This window comes from Herpailurus yagouaroundi, unplaced genomic scaffold, assembly GCF_014898765.1.
Source record: "Herpailurus yagouaroundi ecotype Mexico unplaced genomic scaffold, PumYag 220, whole genome shotgun sequence".
Classification (NCBI taxonomy): Eukaryota; Metazoa; Chordata; class Mammalia; order Carnivora; family Felidae; genus Herpailurus; species Herpailurus yagouaroundi.
The window spans coordinates 6251894-6267523 of record NW_024412451.1 but is presented as its reverse complement, the minus strand read 5'-3'; the positions used below and the strand labels follow the sequence as shown (position 1 = coordinate 6267523).

The 15630-nt window shown below is 55.5% G+C and overlaps 1 protein-coding gene across 1 annotated transcript; it reads right to left on the bottom strand.

Annotated features, from left to right (window-relative positions):
* Positions 1–1519: 1519 nt before the first annotated feature.
* Positions 1520–10206, bottom strand: CUNH19orf81 (chromosome unknown C19orf81 homolog). The gene is made up of 5 exons (XM_040458201.1): positions 9838–10206; positions 4681–4753; positions 4454–4574; positions 2811–2950; positions 1520–1961 (listed from the first exon to the last, which is right to left on the bottom strand). Exons 1-5 carry the CDS (start codon positions 9902–9904, stop codon positions 1766–1768), a joined length of 597 nt encoding a protein of 198 aa, XP_040314135.1. The 5' UTR covers positions 9905–10206; the 3' UTR covers positions 1520–1765.
* Positions 10207–15630: the final 5424 nt, after the last annotated feature.

Genomic DNA, 15630 nt, shown 5'->3' with positions numbered 1-15630 from the left:
CCCGTTCCCTTGCACCCTTCTTTTCCAGATCTCTGCCCTGCTTCATTCTCTTTTGTGCCCTTTCTCCCACCCTCACTCTTGCACACAGCCTCTGCAGCGCTCTCACTGCTCTCGCGAAGCCGGGTCCTTCCTCTGACAACGTTCCTGCACGGCGTGGCTTTGCTGCGCACTCATTCTCGAATGTCTGCTTGTCCTCGCCGGCTCCTGGGTGACTTTGTCCATCTCCCCGGGGGAACCCTCCCACCTCTCTCCTTCTGCACACGTGTCTCCGTCCGCACACTCTGGGGCTGGCCTCTCCCCGCTTTTCCGAGCATCCTTACTTCTTGTTCCTGTGGAGGAACAGCTCGTGCAGACCTTCTGAGCCTGCCCATTTTCTTCCCTCTCCACACTCCTTTCTCCTTCTGGCCAGAGAAGACCCTAGGCAAGCCCCCTTGTTGCTCACTGTGGCCTCCATCCTTCCACTTCTCCCTGCTCCAGTCTGTGACTTCTTGCACACCCTCTCTCGTCTCGCTCTTCCTACTTCTTCCTGGACCATCTCTCCATCCATTTTGCACGAAGACCCCCCCCCCCCCAACCTTTCCTTCTCTCAGAGAAACTCCCTCTCCCTCCAGCATGGCTGTTCCTTCCTGCACGCTCCCCCACCCCCACTCCCTTTATTCCTGGGGCTTGGGAACTTTAAGCCACCCCTTCCCCTGAGAAGCCCCCTCTCCTACTGTGGGTAAAGGGGGGAGGGCATCGCCCTCAGGTCCCCCCCATGTTCAGCTGCCAAAGAAGGGAGCTCCCCCTCCTTTCCCCAAGCCCATTCCCCCTCTGCTGCCCCCTACCCCCCAGGGGGGGGCGCTCCGTCCATGGGGGGAGGGTGCTTGCAGCCCTCTCCCCTCACCACGTCAGGGATCTGCGGGGAACCATGTGGGAGGGTCGTGGGAGGGGGGAGGGATGGCAAGGAGGGGGGCAGAGGTCGCGCTGGGCCCCTACCCGCCCCCTCCCCCTTGTCGGATGCCCCCCGTCCGCAGGGGGCCTGCGCGGCGCCCGTCTATCAAGGGCTTGTTCATTCTGGATGGGTGCCGCGGGGTTGGGGAGGGTGTAGGGGGTGGGGAGGGGGGAGGAGAGGTCGGGGTGGGGGGTGGGGAAGGGACTGGATGGGGCAGCGCGGGGTGGAGAGGATCAAGCAAAAAGAGGAACAATAATGAAAAAACAAAAAAAAAAAAAAAAAAAAAAAACAACCCTAGAACACACACACACACAGCAACAACAACAACAAAAAAAAATCCAGAAAAAAAAACCTGAAATAAAAGCCCGAGAATTGTCTTCCAAGGGGGGTGGGAGAAGAAAAAAGGAGGGGGGAGGATGAGGACGTCAGGTTCTCGCTGAGACGGGGATTGGCATGGGTTGAAAGCCCCCGGCGCCCACCCGGGTCTTCCCTCTCGCGAGCCTCTCAGTTCATCCCTCAAGGGATCGGGACCCAGGCGTCCGTTTGCAGGGACTGGGGGAAGATGAGGGAGGCGGGATTATATTACGGGGGTTCATCCCTACCCCCCCCCCCCCCGTCACCTCCCTCGCCCTGACTCCCCACCAAGATTTTGCAGAGAGAAATGGCTTTTGTACCAGGTCATTCTTTATAATTAAACTCACAGTATCCACCCCCCTCGAGCCGGCCCCGCCTCCTTCCTGGGGAGGCAACGCCCCCTACCCTCGGGGGTTCCGGGTGGGTAGCCCGAGCCAGCTGGGCGGCGTGCAAGCGCAGCCGGGGCCCGCCCCCCGAGCGCTAGACTTCCGCGGTCGGCTCCGCCCCCAGGGCCTCGAGCATGCGCCGCCGGACCAGGGAGCGGCGCAGGTGCAGGCGGTAATCGGCCAGCAGCAGCTCGTCGTGGCGCACCAGCGGGTGCTCGAGCCCGCGGAGGCGGAGGCCGCAGCGCAGCAGACGCGAGCGAGTCTGGAAGTCCGCGACCGTGATGAGCCACCTGCGAGGGGTGGGGCCAAGAGGACAGGGACGGGGCGGAGACCGAAGGGAATCGCTGGTGGTCCCAGCCTGGTCCCTGTTCGTTTACCCACTCGGGCTCCTCATCCCGTCACTCTCTCCCGAAACCCCTCGACAGCCCTGACCTCTCGCCGAGGTCCACCCGGGCTTCGACCCTCGCATGGGTCGTTCTAGGCCCCGCTCTTCTCTCAATCTAATTCTGTCCCCTGGTCGTCGTCTGTCGAGGCTCCCCGTCTTTTCGAACCGCCGCTCCAGGGCCCGCCCCTTTCTTTGTCCAGTCCCGCCCCCTCAGTGAGTCTCAGGCGCGTCCCCAGATTTAGGTTTCTCCCGGTCCCGCCCCCAACCCGACCCTCCAGGTCCCCTGCCCACCCGATCGCTCGTGGCGCCCCTCTTTCAATGTGCTCGGCCCAGGCTCCGCCCCCTCATAGCCGCCTTCCCAGACTCCGACCCCACGCCTCGGTTTTATCCGTCCAGGTCACCACGTGGGTCCCTCGAAGTCCATTTCCTCACTCCAGATCCCACCTGCTCTCTGATCTCACCTGGCCCGGCCCCCCCCCCCCCCCCGGCGCTCACTCTCGGCTCCGCCCCTTCCCGGTTCTCACACTCTGCCCCGTCGTCCCGCACTTTCACCACCAGCCGCACCCAAATCCGGTGCTTCCGGACTCAGTCCGGCTCTCCTTCCCTGCCCGGCCCCGAGCGGGACTCGGCGCCTTGGCTCTGGCTCCGCCCCTCCCTCCACCTCCCTAGGCCACACCCCTCACCTCCTCCAACCTGCTCCCCGCCGCCAGGCCCTTCCCGGTCGCTCCCAGCCTAGGATCCGCCCCAAACTCACCTGTCCCGGCACCCCGCCGTCCCACAGATGACGTTCGTATTTTCAAAACGGATACTGGTCACGCGCCCGCTCTCCATGGCCCCGGGTAACTCGGCCTCCAGAGCCTCCAGCACCTCCAGATGGGTAAAGTCCTCCTGGGGCTGGAGGAGTCAGGAGAGAGCGCCTCAGCATGTGACACTCGTGGGCAGCAAGGTTCCGGAAGTCCCCACCTTAGACCCACCTGTAGAACCTGCCAGAATCCCCGGTGACATTTGCGGGAGCCTATCGCTCTAGTCAGACCCGGGAGAACAGGCATCTCTCAGGTAGAAAAGCATCAACTGTCATTCTAGGTCATTCTCCAAAAATATCAGTTCTCACCAGGCGGATTTGCCAGTAGTCAATGAGCAGTGGGCTTAAATAATTCGCCAATGTGGTCAACTTTACCAATCTACCAAAAACTTTTCCAGCAACCTGCGCTGGAGAGCAGACTTTTAGCGGCTCTTAAAGATCCCGCAAGGACTTAAGTTGTACACGTTTCCGTTTATGTTCCTATCAGCATTTTAAGGAATGTCCGGTTGCAAAAAATAATAATAATAACAATAAGGGTCATAGGGGGCTTGACTGGTCATTCAGAAACATATTGATCACTAACCACATTTTTAGCGTGAGATTACCATCCAGAAGGTGATATACCATCATCGGAACATAAAAAATTGCTCAGAAAATAGGGTGACATCATGACATCGGTCACCTCCAGGAAGGCAAGCTGTGCCATGTATGTGAGGAGGAGGCGGGGTCCCCTGTCCAAAGCCACAAAGAAGAGGAGGGATGGGCTCGGAATGAGCTCCTAGAACAAGGACAACAATCTCTGTGTTGGGGTAAAGTCACACAGATCACCTGAGGGAGTGCGTCTGAGACCAGTGCCTGAAACACGGGAAGCGTCCCATTAAGGTCAGCTCTTCTCAGGTAACTTTTGAGCGAGAACCTAACAGATACCTCTGCTGACCGACGGCAGCGATTGCCAAAGGACTTGTACCAGGAATGACCGGTTCACCGAATCTGCCCAAGACATGGGTTTCATCTTGAGTCTCTGCTGTATTTGCAAACTTAACAGAATTGCATAGGATCAATTAGCAGGTCACTGGCCTTCCTTTGTTTGTTTGTTTTTTAATTTAAGTTTTTAATGTTTATTTTTGAGAGAGTGAGAGAGAGGCAGAGCGTGAGCAGGGGAGAAGCAGAGAGAGAGGGAGACACAGAATCTGAACAGGCTCCAGGCTCTGAGCTGTCAGCATAGAGCCCAACGCGGGGCTGGAACTCACAAACCGTGAGATCATGACCTGAGCAGAAGTCGGACACTTAACCAACCGAGTCACCCAGGTGCCCCTAGGACACCTGCCTTTCAGTCTCAGCCCTTGTCTGCCCCTCGTTCTCCCGCTCTCTCTGCCCCTCCCAGGTCATCAGTGACAAATGTGACGTCTGACCCTTTGACAAATTCGTAATCAATTTTTAGCGACCTGTCCTGTGCCGAGCCCACAGCTGGCCAGCTGCAGAGCCTAGATTGAAGCCCTGCCCCCCTCATTTCTGAGCCTGTTCCCTTTCTATCGTCCCACCCAAGCTGTGCAGAGACTGGGGGTCTGGGGTCCCAGGGGCAGGGGGCCACTCACTGAGGTCTCCATGCACAGACAGAGAGGCTGGGCAGCGGGTGGTGTGGGAAACCTCCGGAGGCATGGTAGCTCTCGGTCCAGCGCCTCGTATTCTGCAATGACCTGACGCAGGTACTGCTTCCTGGGGAGAGGGCGAGCGGGCAGGGACCTCGGCGGTCAGGGAGGGGGCTGTCATCGCCCCCCAGGGGGGGCTGAGATCAGAAGTCATGAGACCAGGGGCCACTCACGAGGATCTGACAGGCCTGCCCAGGCTCCGAGTCTGCGTCTCCTCTAGGGTCTCAACGTCCACAAGGAGGGCTCCTGGGGATGGAGACCGGGTGTCAGCCGCCCTGCGCACCCCTCAGACGTTATTCGGCTTCAGCGGGCTTCCCCGAGTATTGTCCGTACCATTCCCGAATGGCTCTTATGCCAGTTACCGAGCTATTTATTGACTCTCAGCTCCCAACGCCCCACTGCATCCACTCCGTCCGTGATCCCCGGGCGGGGACTCTCCTGACCCCTGCTCTGCTCCGACTGCTGGGTTCCCGTTAGGCTCTGCCTACAGGGGGCGCTCGAGAGGCGCTGCAAGGCAGGAGGAAGAGGGAGGGAGGGACTCGCCCGGTTTTGCTTCCCATTCCGCAGCACCCCCAACACCATTTGAACCCGGTGTGGTTTTCTCACCGTCTCAGAACCGGCCTCCTGAGGCCAACCAGACCGACAACAGCCGCCGATCGGCCCTTCTAGGCGACCCCTCCCTCGACTAACTGGTCTCTCTTGTGGCCAACCGCTAGTTGTCCCCCATAATCCGTTTTCCCCTTCCTCTGCAGTCTTCGGGTTCCCCCCCCCCCCCCCCCGGCACCCAGCCGCCCAACTAGAGACATCAGTTCCCACCACCCCTTGCAGCCGCGTGTGGCCATGCGAGCGAGTTCTCGCCGACGGTGTTGGGGGAGGGAGGGGTGCAACTTTGGGCTCATGTGTTGGACTCGCTGCCCTTTCCCTCGGACGGAAGCGTGACCGTAGCGACAAGCCAGCTTCCGCGAGGCTAGAGCAACAATGCGGCGGGAACCCGGGTCCCCGCGTCATCTCATGCGGCTGGGATGTCCCAGCAAGCCGGACCGCCCGATCCCCTGTCGCGCTCTCGTCTTAACGCCATTGCGTTTGGGGGTGTCTCTTTGTTGGGGCAGCCGAACAGAGAGCAGGTCGTGACGCTGATCACGCTCCTGCCGGCCATAAACAATTTCACGGAGCACCAACGTCAGCCGAGGCCTCTCTGTGACCAGGGCAGGCCGAGATAAAAATAAGGCCGCTCCGGAGCCTCGTCTCAACACGACAGAACATGAACACCGCCCGAACCACAAAAATGACCAAAGAGCCGCCGCTTGGTTTAGAGCTGATGCTGCTTCGTTCCCACCCACGGTGTTAGCGCCGTTCAATCCTCCTGCGTCACAGACTTGCCTCCACTTCCCGCCAGCATCCCAAGCCTGCTCCCCCGAGGGCTCCCAAAGTCACCTAACCGAACAGCCCCTCCTAGGGCATTCCGTGTGTTAGGGACTCCCTCGGCGCAAGCCAATAAACTCAGTGGTGTGCTGGTAAATGTTCAATTAATCTCTTTCTCGCTCTCAAATGTTTCATTAATGTCACGCTCCCTGTCTCTCTGTCTCTCTGTCTCTCTCACACACGCACAGATTGTAGCATTTGCCAGTTTTCACGCTGTCAATATACCCACCATGACCAATTTCATGCTCCCCACGGTTTTAACAACCAGCTTGCAAACCTTAACAATCGGCCCTTGCGAGCAGGGACAGGCTGTCTCCAGCACACGGCTATGTCACAGCTACGCTCCTGGAGGTCTTTGACTTCCGGGGTGTTGACATAGCTCAGCTTGTACCATCGGAAATCCCTTCTCTGGTCCCCATCCTCCACCTTCCCATCTGTTTGCGCAGGGCAGCTGGGACGATCTTTCCATCTCAGCGCCCCTCGCTCGCAAACCACCAGCGGCTTTCTCTCGCCATCGGAATAAAGTCCTCCCCGAGGCGGGGACTTGCGCCTCAGTGCGTGATCTGGGGAGCCGCACCTTGTTTGAGACACAGCATTGTGGGGTCCACCCCAGACCTATGGGATCAGAATCTGCATTTTAGCAAGATCCCCTTTGGGAAGCGCGGGCCCTGCATGCGGTAACCCCTGTTGACTTCTCCAAGCTATAGTGGCCTCCCCTACACCCCTCCAACACAGCGATCCCTACAGATCCATCCATGGAATAACAATAATGGCTCTATGTTTACAGGCCTTTCTATTTATTTATTTTTAATTTTATGTATTTATTTTGAGAGACAGAGAGAGAGAGAGAGCAGGGGAAGGGCAGAGTGAGAGAGAGGGAGAGAAAGAGAATCCTCAAGCTGATGCGGGGCTTGAACTCGTGAACCGTGAGATCATGACCGGAGCCACAACCAAGAGTCGGGCGCCTAACCGACTGAGCCAGCCAGGCGCCCCACATATGTTTACAATCCCTTTTAAAAAGCCAAGCACTCGGGGCACCTGGCTGGCTCAGTCGGGAGAGCATGGCGATTCTTGATCTTGGGGTTTTGAGTGCAAGCCCCACATTAGGCGTAGAGCTTACTTTAAAAGAAAAAGCCAACCTCTTTCAAAAGTGTTTTCCACTGCATCCTCACGACTACCTTCTGATGAAACGGAGGCGTAGAAAGATTACGTGACTTGCCCAAGGTCACGCAGCCGTAAGTGATAGAATCAGGATAAAAATCTAGGCGTCTGGATCCAGACTCTGTGTTCTCAGTCTCCCCAGTCTGCTGTCTGTCCTCCACTCTCGTCTAGACAATGTGCTCTACCCTCCACAAGGTCCCAGTCTGGTGGGGGAAGCAGTCAGTGCAAAGGGCAATACGAGCTACGGTGGCGGTGTCACAAGGTGAAAGGGAAGCCCAGTCTAGGGGCAATCAGGGGAGGCTTCTCGGAGGAGGTAATGTCCACAGTAAGACCTGGGGATAAGGAGGAGCTTGCCAAATAAAGAAATGGCAGGAAAAAGATGTCTATGCAGAGGACCACCAGGGGCTAAGGTCTTTAAGCACAAGAGAATATGGCCATCCGCAGGAACTTCTCAGACTTCTCTTCGGCCCCAAGCTAAGAAGCACTTATTCATTTGTAGGTTATTAATTATTTGTGAGATGGTGTATTTCATGTCCGCCCTCTTTGCATGAGAACAGGCTGGGTCATTTCATTCATTAGGTACCATAGGCAAAGCGCTTGGGACCCACGGGCTGGCTTGCTTGCTTGCTTTCTCTCTTTCATGTATTTATTTTGAGAGAGACAGAGAGTGTGAGCGGGGGAGGGGCAGAGAGCCAGAGAGAGAGAGAGCCAGAGAGAGAGAGAGAGCCAGAGAGAGAGAGAGACAGAGAGAGAGAGAGGGAGAATCCCAAGCAGGCTCTACGTGTCAGCACAGAGCTCTACGTGGGACTCCATCTCACAAATGATCTCATGATCTCTCATGAGATCATGACCTGAGCTGAAATCAAGAGTCAGGCGCTTCACTGACTGAGCCACCCAGGCGTCCCACCACCGGCTTTCTGTCGGCCGATGCCAACCTGATAAGTTAAAGAGTGTCACTCGTCCCAAAGTACCACCAAGAAAGCCACAAAGCTGACATGAACAAATATTGATCTACAAAACTGGCCAACTCGTCAACTCAGTTCCACTCAACTTTTCTGGAGCCAAACATAAATTATATTTGTCAGGCGGGTGCCTCAGTCCAGATTAGAGGTGACGTGGGGCAGGGATCTCCAAAGGAAAAGAGGCCTTCCAAGACACTAAAAGAGACCTGAGGACAGAAACGCACCTGCTTTGCCACGAGGATGTCTGCGCACGTGGCACAGAGCAGGCTCTTGTAGCTGACACCCGGAAAAGACACCCACTCGGCCATTCCCACCCTTCTTCCCCCCGTTTGAGAAGTGTCCATCCCTCGTCCATGCAGCTCAGGGGAGGCTGCCCACTCTCCTTTCTCCGAAGGCATCCCATCCAGTTTGAACCAATGCCTTGCAACTCTCACCGTTTGTTGTAATCACCTGGCAAGCATTCAAAAACTATGGGTGCAAGGACCCAAGTCCTAGAGATTCTGGTTAAGTTGGATCTGAAGCGGGTTTGGGTATAGATGTTTTGGTTTTAAATCCTCCCACCTTATGTAGGGCCAGAGTTGAGGACCGCTGACTAAAATAATCATGATAATCTTTTTGCCGGGGGTCGAGACAAGAGTGAGTGGGTGACTGAGTGCTGGCCAAAAAGACGTGAGGAGGGATCATGTGGGGGCTCTTAAGACGAACAACCCTCTGCAAGTGATGCCTGGAGCTGCGGCAGCCATTTTGTGGCCATGAGGCAAGCAGACTGGTGTGCAAGGGAGATACCTCCCGGACTAAAACACAGGGAAATAAAAGCTGGGTTCTCAATGACATCATTGAGCTGCTGACTCCACCAAACCCAAACCCCACCCCACTTCCAGGCTTCCTTTTGAATGATGGTGGCTCTACTATTCTTTCTTCTACACTAAGTCCAATTTTTATTACATGCTAACCAAATGCATCCTCAATACATATTGATTGAGTGAATGAATGAATGAGTGAATGACGTGTGTAGGGGGCAAGTAGGGAGCCCTGGAGCATGAGCCTGAAGTTGTCAGCTTGTGGCCCACCACCCAGGGTCTGAGGCTGAGGGGCTGGGACTCCATCCCAGAAGTGTTGGAGAAGGAAGGGGGGGGGGGGTGTGTGTGAGCAGAGGAGGGACAGGGTCAGTGCTGGCAGTCAGATGACCTCCCAGGAGCCAAATGGGGGATGGGCTTGAGGAGAGAAACTGGAGACCGGGAGTTAGGTAGGGAAAGAGGAAGAGGACAAGACCTGAGCTGGGGCTGTGGGGATGGAAAGGCAGGGAGACGGCGCAACGGGGACCAAAGGTTGTGGGCGGAAGTGGGGGGTGGGCGGTACCTGGGGTCTAGCCCACTGGCCATGTTGGCAGTGGGACCACTGAAGGTGGGCAGGACGGAGGAGGAGTGGCTTTGGGGTTAGCTGCTGAGCTCAGTGAGGGCGAAAAGCGGAGCGTGAGGGACCAGGGCAGAGCACCTAGGGAGGCCACAGCCTCAGAAGAGTTGTTAAGGCCCCAGAGGCTCATGGGAAATGTAGTTCTGGGTCCAGACCATCGGCCAGGGAACCGCAAAGGTTCATGAGACATGTGATCTAAGGGTCAAAGGGTGCCACCCAGGAATCTGGTCAACATCAGAGTCTGGGATGGCTCGCTGGTAGGCCAGTGACTCGCTTAAGGCCACACTGCAGGCCAATGTTACCACACGGTGCACGGACGAAGGAAATCCCCCCGGCCCCCCCCCCCCCCCACGCACTCACAAGGCTCAGTACCTGCCTCCCTGTGCATGCTGGGGTTGCCGGCGGTGGAGGAGCCCAGGGTCTCCACCTGTTGCTGCATCCTGGGAAGGCGGGTGAGGCATGTCTCAGGAGGATGGGGAGAAGAACCCCGACTCGCCCACCCACTCCAGCTCCTTCTCTCCACGGCCGCCTCCTCCTCCTTCTCTTTGAAGCCCCCGGGGGAAAACCATGGAAGAACTGGAAGGCTGAGACCACATAGGAATGTGGATTCCCCTAACCTCTGGGAACCCAACGAGTTCCAGATGCTGTGTGCCCCGGTTCCTTCTCTGCCACTTTCCCGTGTCTTCCTCTGTGTCTTCAGATCTCCTTGGGACTCTGCCTCTCCCCGCCTCTCTCCCTCCCCGGTCCTCTTTCTCTCCCCACGTCTCCACCACCCTCCCACTTTTACTCTCTCCCCCTCTCTCCCTGCATCCCCCTGGACTCCTCGGCTAGTTTCCCCACCATCTCCCCAGCCCTCCGGCCCTCTTCAGAGTCTGCCTCTCTCCAAGCCTACCTCTCTGTTTCCCTACCTCTCTCCCCACCTCTCCCCAGCCTCCTTTATCCATCTCTCTTCTCTCATAACTGGCTCCCCTGCCCCCTGTCATCCCTTTTCTGGTCCCACTTGCCCTTCGCTCATCCCTGTCTCACGCAGGAACTGGTTAGACACAGGCCAGATTCAAACAGAAATGGGATTCTATATGGGGTGGGGAGAAAGCTGGGCAGGGGACCTGGTTGCCATGGTACCTCCAGAGGGAGGGGGAGGGGCTGGAGGTTCCATCTCCTGGCTGGGAGGGAGGAAGGAGCAGGGGGTGGGGGCACCTGGACTTCTGGGTCTAAGGGAGGAAGGAAAGAGAGCCTGGATTCCTGGATCCAGAGGAGAACGGTCTGGGGGGCGCCTGCGCCTGAGTGCAGGAGTAAAAGGGCGGTGCCAAGCAGGTGTCCCTAAGGCAACTCTTTCTTCTCGTCCGCAGAGGTCTCAGCAGCAACTGTGAGAGAAGAGACTGGGCTTGCTTAGTTACGCCGCCCGTCCTTCCCTCTCTGTCTCTGTTACCTGTATCTCTAGTCCTCTGATCTCCACTCCCAGATGGTCTCTGCCTTGAATGCCCATTATTCCTCCCTGATACGCATAGATTCTCTGCTTTCTAGCCTAGTGACACACCTTGATTTTCTCAGTGATTTCTTCAGGGGCGAGCTTAAAAAATCAATCTAGAATGCAGAGTCAACCCCTGGACTCTTGCTGGATACAAGAGGATCTTTCTTTCCCCAGCAAGGTTGCCAGGCTGGTCAGAGTCGAGGTTGGAGCTGCCGGGGGCTATCACATCACCTTACGGGGAGAGAACGTGCCTGGCGAGGAAAGCAGAAACGAAAGATGCAGACAGATTCCTGATGATGGTGATTGGGAAACCTGGATCCAGCCATGCCTGAAGCCGTCATCCACTCAATTTATTGCCTGTTATGCTGAAGTCCTTTGAGTCTCTGTCATTGCCAGTTAAAACATTCCTCGCTTAGGGGCGCCTGGGTGGCTCTGTCGGTGAAGCATTCAACTTTGGGTCAGATCATCATCTCACACTTCATGGGTTTGAGCCCCGCGTCAGGCTCTGTGCTGACAGCTCAGAGCCTGGAACCTGCTTCAGATTCTGTGTCTCCCTCTCTCTCTTCCCCTCCCCCGCGCATGCTCTCTCTCTCTCTCTCTCTCTATCTCTCTCTCAAAAAATGAATAAACATTTTAAAAAATTAAAAAAGAAAACAATCCTCGCTTAAAGAGACTCAGTTCCCGTTCCTCTGTGGCCCTGACTCCCTTTAGTCACCCTGACGTCTTTCTCTCCCATCAGGCTGTCTTTCTCCATTTCCAGCGGCCAGCCCCATCCCTATAGGACAGGAGACATCTTTCATTCCCATGACAACAGGCACAAAAGCCCCCCCCCACAGCCCCTCGAGCTCTAGCTCTGCTGCCCGCGGACTCTCGCTCCTGCTTCCTCTCCTCTCCATTCCCACGGTCCTGACCCGCAGGCTTCGTCTTCTCCTGCCTGGACCCTTGCCCTCCGCCTCCTCATTCCTTCCCAAAGGGTTCCACACGGGTCTTTCTGCTCCCTGAGCTGACCTGCCCCTCCCCAGCTTGCAGCCCTCCCATGGCTCCCCAGTGCCCCCAGACAATGAGCATGTGAGATCTGCACCCTCTGGTCCCACCCTCCTCCCTCACCTCACCCCTCCAAACACTCTCCAATCCTTCCCGCCTTGGTCCTGTTTTCACTCTCCACCTCCCGTGCCTTCTGCCTGGAATGCTCTTTCCCGTCACTCCAGAGCGGGGTCTACCTACCCTGGTAGACCAGAAGCTCCTAATTTATCTCTGACTCTCCAGTGTCACCCCAGCCGGGATGCGTTGAGTGGGTAAATGAATGACTGTTCCTATTGCTGTGACCCATGCTCAGCAGTCTCAACCCCACTTGCCTGTGTGCCTTTTGGTCCTCATGAGGCAACATAGGGTGAAGAAGAGAACGTGGAATGGACTCGAGTCAAACAGACCCAGCATCAAATGCCACGTCCAGACTGTGCAACCTTGGGCGAATGCCTTCCCCTCTCTGAGCCTAGTTTTAGCTGCCTCTTCTGAAGCTCTCTTTCTGCCCTCTTTGGGTGTCATTCCATGTCTGTCTCTCCGTTTCTGTCTCTCTCCCCTCGAGCATCTGGGTCTGTATGTTTCCGTCTCTCTGTGTCTCCATTTCTCTGTCTCTCTCTCTCTCTCTTTTGTCTCTGGAACCCTGCCTCATCTCGCCCTGTGTCTGGATTTGAATTTCTACGTCGTGTGTCTCTTTCTGCGTTCATCTCTTATTCTCTGTGTCTCTGCAGCTTTCTGAGTGTCTCTGTCTCTGTCTCCATTGCCCTACCTCTGCTTCTCTGTTATCTCTCTATCTCTCGGTCCCCTTTGTCTGTCTTAGCCGCACATGCCTCCTTCTACCACTCACCTCATCCTTCTTGGGCCACTCCTGTCCCACTCCCTGGCCTGGCTCCCAGCCTGGGACAAAAATCCCTGAATCGGCATTTTCTTCCTATTCCAGAAATTATGTCAGTGCCGCAGTGGGGGTGGGGCCCGGCTGTAGCCCTGGTCAGAGGGTTTGCCTCCCTGCGTCCTCATCCACACAGGCCCTGGCCAGCGTGGCCAGCTTCTCCGTGTTTGTCCTCTCCGGGGTCAGCACCAGGAGAAGAGGTGAACCTTTGTTTACACACACGTGTGCGTGTCTCTGGGAACATTTGTGTGTGAATCCGTAGGGATTGATACAAATTCATCCATTGACTCATCCATCCACCCATCCGTCCATCCGTTGAATCATTCATTCACCCATCCGACTATCATTTCATCCACCCACCGACATAGATGCATCCTCCAGCCCACCACTCATCCGTCCGTCCGTCCGTCCGTCCATACATACATTCCTCTACTTGCTCTTGAACTTGTTCACTCCTCCATTCAGTCAATATTTATTGGCTGCTTACGGTGTGTCAGACAACGTGTCAAGCAGGAGGGATGCGACAATAAACGAAAGAAAGTGCTACCCGCCCCCTAGAGCTTAGGTGTTTGGCAGTCCTCCATGAGCCAAACTCCCTCCTGCCCGGGACCCTGCATGGGACGGTCCTGCCCACTGGAGTATTTCCCCATCTCTTCCCCATCTTCACCCGGTGTATACCTACTCACCCTTCAGAGCTCAGTTCAAACGTCACTTGGTCACTTCCTCGGGGGAGCCTTCCATGACCTCCTTCTTGGACACGCATTGACTCTAATACATACAGATAGTTATCTGGTGATTATCTGTCTCCTCCACTAGACCCTGGGCCTTCCCAAGGCTGGGGGTTTTGTCTGCTTTGCTCCTAGCTGGATCCCTGGTGCCTAGAGCAGGGTCTGGCACACAGCACATGCTCAGTAAGTGTTTCACAAATGGCTGCATGGATGGGATTAAATGAACGTGGAGGACTCTGTCTCCCGGTTCCCCGCCCAGCACTCTGTGCAATTCCACACTCCCAGGGGCTACAACAGGCAAGGTCCTCACACTTCCTGGATGCAAACATCGTAGTGGCATAGTGGCGGAGGGCGAGGGTCTAGATTCAGACCCACGTGGGTTTTGAATCTCAACGCTGACACTTCCCAGCTGTGTGACCTCAGGCAGGACATGTCCCTTCTCTGAGCCTCAATTTCCTCGCTTGTCAAATGCAGTTATAAAGAATGTAAGGGGCGCCTGGGTGGCTCAGTTGGGAGAGCATGTGACTCTTGATCTCTGCCACATGAGTATCAAGCCCCGTGCTGGGTGTAGAGTTTCCTTTAAAAAAATAAAGAGGAGCACCTGGGTGGCTCAGTCGGGTAAGCATCCAACTTAAGCTCAGGGTCATGATTTCACGGTCCGTGAGGTCAAGCCCCGTGTCGGGCTCTGTGCTGACAGCTCGGATTCTGGAGCCTGCTCCGGATTCTGTGTCTCCCTCTCTCTCTGCCCCTCCTCCACTCACTCTCTGCCTCTCAAAAATAAACGTTAAAAAGGTAAAAAAAAAAAAAAAAAAAAGGGGGGCGCCTGGATGGCGCAGTCAGTTAAGCATCCGACTTCAGCCAGGTCACCATCACGCGGTCCATGAGTTCGAGCCCCGCGTCGGGCTCTGGGCTGATGGCTCAGAGCCTGGAGCCTGTTTCCGATTCTGTGTCTCCCTCTCTCTCTGCCCCTCGCCTGTTCATGCTCTGTCTCTCTCTGTCCCAAAAATAAATAAACGTTGAAAAAAAAAAAGGTAAAAAAAAAAAGTTGGGATGAGCACTGGGTGTTGTATGGAAACCAATTTGACAGTAAGTTTCATATTTACAAAAATAATTTAAAAATAAATAAATAAAACAAATAGGTAAAAAATAAAGAAATAAAAAGTATATGAGCAAATGCATATAAGTATTAATTATGACAATACTAAACAGGAACCTTTTTTTTATTTGTTTTTTTTTAATTTTTTTTTAACATTTATTTATTTTTGAGACAGAGAGAGACAGAGCATGAACAGGGGAGGGGCAGAGAGAGAGGGAGACACAGAATCCGAAACAGGCTCCAGTCTCTGAGCTGTCAGCACAGAGCCCGGCGCGGGGCTTGAACTCACGGACCGTGAGATCATGACCTGGCTGAAGTCGGACGCTTAACCGACTGAGCCGCCCAGGCGCCCCCGTTTTGTTTTGGGTTTTTTTAGCATCTCATGTGAATTTAATTTAATCCTCAAAATAACTTAATGACGTGGAATCTGGGTTTTTTAAAAACTACCCTCGTTTACAGATGGGGAAACTGAGGCACTGAGCATATAAGCAATTCACAGGCAATATTGAGAGCAGACCTTGGATTTGAACCCTGGCCCTGCCATGTCCCAAACCACAGGCACAACCGGGACACCACAGCCGCCAGTCCATGAGTCGATGTCTCTCTGGAAACGTGTCCCAGAAGTCTGGCAAGCCCACGTGTGTAGACATCTCTGGGTGTATGCATTGCTGCACACTTCCTTCTGTGTATCTCTTCCAGAACAGGGCTGCCTGTGGACTCTGGGCAGGCCAGCTGGGTGCGAAGGTCTAGTTGTGAGTGGGCTCATGGACTGCCATGTGTGGTCTGTGTGCATACATCTGGGCATGCGCCCCCCATGCCAGCTTCCCTGGGTGCAAATGCAGGTCTATCGGGGAGAACGAAGAAGCACTGGGGATAGGATTCAAGGTGCACCAGGGAGGCACTCCTGGGGGATTCTACAGGGTGACAGTAACTGCAAATGTATACATAGGTAGCAATAGGT

What these genes read in the sequence shown, in the direction of transcription:
- CUNH19orf81 (XM_040458201.1), bottom strand. Translation starts at nt 9,904, where the DNA reads ATGCAGCAACAGGTGGAGACCCTGGGCTCCTCCACCGCCGGCAACCCC. An exon ending in GTCTGTGCATGGAGACCTCA is followed by an intron (nt 2,951 to 4,453) that starts GTGAGTGGCCCC and finishes TGACTCCTCCAG; the next exon opens with CCCCAGGAGGACTTTACCCA. An exon ending in ACGGCGGGGTGCCGGGACAG is followed by an intron (nt 1,962 to 2,810) that starts GTGAGTTTGGGG and finishes CACCCCTCGCAG; the next exon opens with GTGGCTCATCACGGTCGCGG.